This window comes from Triticum aestivum, chromosome 5D (assembly GCF_018294505.1).
Source record: "Triticum aestivum cultivar Chinese Spring chromosome 5D, IWGSC CS RefSeq v2.1, whole genome shotgun sequence".
NCBI lineage: Eukaryota > Viridiplantae > Streptophyta > Magnoliopsida > Poales > Poaceae > Triticum > Triticum aestivum.
This window is the reverse complement of record NC_057808.1, coordinates 532,026,080-532,030,798: the sequence shown is the minus strand read 5'-3', so window position 1 is coordinate 532,030,798 and position 4,719 is coordinate 532,026,080. Positions and strand designations below refer to the sequence as shown.

The window sequence follows — 4,719 nt, the reverse complement described above, 5'->3', positions numbered from 1 at the left end:
CCAAAGCCACTAACAAGGTAACCCCCAATATCAAAACCACCATCACTACTAATCCCCCTTTGATGGATTGCATTGATGAAAGTGAGGGGTCTAGTGAGGAAGAGAATGAATTTGAGTCTTTTATGAGTAAGCTCAAGGGTAAATCCAAGAAGCACTTTGTTGCTCTCTTGGAACAACTTGGTGAAGTCAATGACATGATCGAGGCTCACGAAGAAACCATCTCTAAGATGGAGGGGCATAGTCGTGACTATTCCGATGAGATATCGGATCTCTCTAATGCGCTTGAGGAAGAGCATGGTCATCGTTTGGCTCTTGAGGAGTCACACAATGATGATCATGCTAAATTAAAGAAAGATCTTGATCATGCTCTTGTTGTATCTCGTATGCTCAATTCCGAGAAGGCCAAACTTGGGGTTGATCTTGCTAGACTCAAGGAGGAGTTTGATATACTTGACAAGGCTCACAAGGCCTTGAAGGTTAGTCATGCTAGCCTTAAAGAGTCTCATGATCAACTCCAAGTGAAGCTAACCAAGGAGAAGGCCACATTTCCTCATATGGTTTTAATTGATAATGCAAATGCTACTAACCCGTGTTGTGAGCATGTGCATCTTGTGGAGGAGAATACAAATTTGAAGGAGCAACTTGAGACAGGCCTTGTGTCTTGCATACAAGGTGAGAAGAACCCCAATGACCTTTTGAGCAATCAAAAGGAAGTTGTGGCCAAGGAGGGAATTGGGTTTGCACCCAAGTCAAACTACAAGAAGAAGAATGACAAGGCCAAACGACCTCCTCCTCTCAAGCAAACTTTTGTGATGGAGGGAGAGGGTGCTTCTAAGGAGAAGAAGAACAATGTGAAGGGTGGTAGTGTCAAGAAGGGCAATGCCACCCCTTCCAACAAAGCTGGCGACTTTAACCCTTCTTATGTGTTATGTTGTGTTAGTGATGGGCATGTCTATGCCAAATTTGTTGGTTCTCCTTATGAGTACATTGAATGGTCTATTTGGGTTCCGAAGACCCTTGTTACTAACATCAAAGGACCCATTACAAAATGGGTATCTAAAACCAAGCATTGATATCTTGTAGGTGTTTGCTTCCGGTGGGGGATCATGGTTGCTCGATAGTGGAGCCACAAATCATATGACCGGAAGCAAGGACTTGGTGGTGGACGTGCACAAGATTTCATCTATGCCCACCAATGTCGAGTGGGGTGACGCCTCATCTTCTAAGGTATTGGGGCTTGGCAAAGTTGTCATTTCTCATGATCTCACGATCGAGAAAGTCATGCTTGTTGAGTCCCTTGCATACAACTTACTTTCCGTTCGTCAACTTGCACTCATGGGCTTTGCCACTTTCTTTGATATTGATACCGTGGCCCTCTTGTGGAGCAAGACTCTTAAAGTAGCCTTTGTTGGGCATGTCGAGAACGGTCTATATGTGGTTAACTTTTTAGAGCGACCCACTAAGACCGCGACATGCCTAATGGTTAAAGTTAACGTGGGATGGCTTTGGCATCGCCGTTTAGCCCACGTCAATATGAGATCTTTGCAAAGTCTTCTCAAGGGGGCATGTCCGTGGACTGACAAATGTTAGTTTTGCCAAAGATCGTGCTTGCAATGCTTGTATCGAAGGAAAGCTACATGAGAATGCTCACCCTCCCACGACTATCATCTACTCAAAGAGGCCCTTGGAGCTCCTTCATTTGGATCTCTTTGGGCCTCCATCCTTTGATAGTCTTGGGGGTAGAAAGTATTGTTTGGTGATTGTGGATGATTATTCAAGATACACTTGGGTATATTTTTTCAAAAGGAAGAGTGAGACCCAACAAACCGTCATCGACTTTGCAAATGAAGCTCAACGTCAACATAATGCAAAGATCTTGACGATAAGAAGTGGCAACGGCACCGAGTTCAAGAACTACACCTTAGATGAGTTTCTTAGTGATGAGGGGGTCAAGCATTAATATTCCGCACCTTACACCCCTCAACAAAAAGGTGTTGCGGACAGGAAGAACCGGACGTTGATGGATGCGGCAAGAACCATGACGGTGAAGTTCAAATCTTCATGCAACTTTTGGGCCACTAAAGGGCAGCGTCTTTGCAGATTTCAGCTGCCCGGATATTTGCCCAACAAGATTATTTAAGTGGTGCTGCATGCTGTAAGCTTCGGATTAGTTTGGAAACTATTTCTTCCTGAAGTCCAAACCACACGATCGTCGATTACTAACAAACATAAGTACATGTTTATCAACTGAACTAAATCCGCACGCACCAGTTTAATTATCACGAACGATCTATACGTATGATGCCATTGGCATCGATCATACTTCAAATTAAGCAGCGGCGGCGATGACGCACTCGACGTCGCCTGCGGCGGCGTCCTTGTCGGCGCCGACCCTGCCGGCCTTCGCGGTCTGCTGCTTGTACGAGTACTGGGTGGCGACGAGCACGTAGAAGCCCAGGTTGGCGGCGGAGATGCCGGCCAGCAGCCAGTAGAAGAGGTCCAGCCTGCTCCGGCTCAGGTCCTTGCCGAACCACCCGTCCCGCCGCCCGCCGTGCGAGCTCAGGCGGCTCGCCGCCGCGATCAGCTGGCTGCTCAGGAAGCTCCCGGCGCCGATCACGCTCAGGTACAGCCCGATGCCCAGGCTGCGCATCGTCTCCGGCATCTGGTCGTAGAAGTACTCCTGCAGGCCCACCAGCGCGAACCCGTCGCCGACCCCCATCAGCGCGAACTGCGGCACCAGCCAGAATACCGACATGGTGGCGGAGGAGTGCAGGCGGCGGCGCTCGACGACGGCCGCCACGGCCATCGCCAACACGGCGAACGCCATGCCCACGCCGATGCGCCTGAGGACGCTGATCCCGCGCTCGGCGCCCGTCGCGCGGCGCAGGCACGGCTCGAGCACCTTGTCGACGAGCGCCACGGTGGCGATCATGGCCACGGCGGCCAGCGCGAAGACGGACGCCGGCGGGAGCACGAAGTGTGGGCCGAGGTGGCGGTCCATGGCCATGCCCTGCTTGATGAAGAAGGTGGACACCTGCGCCGCGGCCATGCCGAACGGGAGCGTGGCCACCCAGATGGGCACCATCGACACCACCAGCTTCGTCTCCTCCACCTGCGTCACCGTCGCCAGATGCCACGCCCCGCTCCAGACCTCGCCACCATGCTCAAAGATTGCCGCCTTGTCGAGACACCGGAGCTGGTAGGTGTGGCAGAGCAGCCTCTTCTTGCCGTCGTCCTCCTCGTACAGCTGGCCGGCGTCGGCTGGCAGCTGAAGGCGCCGCTTCATGACCGCGGCCACGGCAACTCGCAGCAACGGCGTGAGGGGGCTGCCCTGCGGCACCCTGTACCGGTAGGTCCTCCACCCCGCGAGGTAGACGACGAGGGAACAGCCCATGACGGCGGCGAGGAGCACGGTGGCGGCGCCCCATCCGACCCGCTCCTGGATGTAGACGACGACGGTGACCCCAAGCAGCACCCCCGAGCAGAGCGCGCAGTTCCACCAGTTGAAGTAGGACATCTTCTGCAGCCGCTCGCCGGCGTGGCCGTCGTCGAACTGGTCGGCGCCGAAGCTCTCAAGCGCCGGCTTGTGACCGCCGGTGCCGACGGACACGAGGTAGATCCCGACGAAGAAGAGCGTCTCGTGAACCCGCGGCACGGAGACGCCGCCCGGCCTGAGGCCCGGCGCCAGCTGCGCCACCGCGAGCAGGACGAGGCCGAGGAGGTAGACGACGGTGGAGAGGAGGACGGTGCGGAAGCGGCCGAGGTAGGCGTCGGCGAGGAAGCCGCCGAGGAGCGGCATGAGGGTGGTGACGCTCATCCAGTACTGGGAGTTCACGGCGGCGACCTTCATGTCCTGGTGCAGCACCTTGGTGAGGTAGATCATGAGGCTCGTCGCGATGCCGAAGTAGCTCAGCCGCTCGCTGAACTCGATCACTGCCAAAACCATACAACAAGAAACGTTCACACACTGCCCTCAACCAAACGAACAGAGCAAAGACAGAGAGATCTGGCAGGCAGAGGAGCTTACGGATGATGAACATGGCGGCCCTCCACGAGCCGGTGGCGGCGCGGAGGGGCGGGCGGCCGCGGTGGTCGACGGAGGAGTCGTCCACCCATTTGTCCCACTCCCCATCACCGTCGCCGCTTAAACCCTGCTGCTTCCTCATCACCGAATCAACCTCTCTCCAAAGTCCAAACTAACCAAAAGGACTCGCTCTACTGCGCTTTTGGACGTAGTAGATTGATCTGTGCTTCTTGGTGTGACATGGACGGAGGAGGAAAAGAGGTCGGGTTATATAGCCGCGCGGGTGGGACATGGACGGAGGGGGGGAGGCAGGGGAAGTTGGGGGAAGAAAGGCCACGTCCCTCTCCGTGTGTGTGTGTTTGTGTGTGCACGCGTGCGAATCGAATCCACGAAAGGAGGCCTCGTTTTTGTGATTTTTATCGAAGTTCTTGAGGGAATGAATCGGTTTGAGGAATTTGTTGGCGACATTTTTTTGTTTATTTTCATAAGTGTGTCACAACTCACGCTCACATCACACCTAGAGGCGATGGCGGAGCTTGACAAGAATCTCAGGGGGGCCAAAGCAAAAAGGGTCTGTCACATCTAGAGTGATATAGTTATGATCTTCATTGTGTTTGTGGTTTTTTTTTTGTCCCAATTTTTTTCCTTGTTGCTGCCTTATTTGTGAAAGGTTAGATGTGACATCCTTAGAAAAT

The 4,719-nt window shown here is 53.6% G+C and overlaps 1 protein-coding gene across 1 annotated transcript; it reads right to left on the bottom strand.

Moving 5' to 3' along the window:
- Positions 1-2,189: 2,189 nt before the first annotated feature.
- On the bottom strand, positions 2,190-4,283 carry LOC123126018 (protein NRT1/ PTR FAMILY 5.7). Its single transcript, XM_044546440.1, has 2 exons — positions 4,028-4,283; positions 2,190-3,933 (listed from the first exon to the last, which is right to left on the bottom strand). Exons 1-2 carry the CDS (start codon positions 4,164-4,166, stop codon positions 2,330-2,332), a joined length of 1,743 nt encoding a protein of 580 aa, XP_044402375.1. The 5' UTR covers positions 4,167-4,283; the 3' UTR covers positions 2,190-2,329.
- Positions 4,284-4,719: the final 436 nt, after the last annotated feature.

Excerpts from the sequence above, each read along its gene's own strand:
- LOC123126018 (XM_044546440.1), bottom strand. The coding sequence starts at position 4,166 with ATGAGGAAGCAGCAGGGTTTAAGCGGCGACGGTGATGGGGAGTGGGAC. Across the intron at positions 3,934-4,027 it reads GGCCGCCATGTTCATCATCC|TGATCGAGTTCAGCGAGCGG; the intron begins GTAAGCTCCTCT and ends TGGTTTTGGCAG.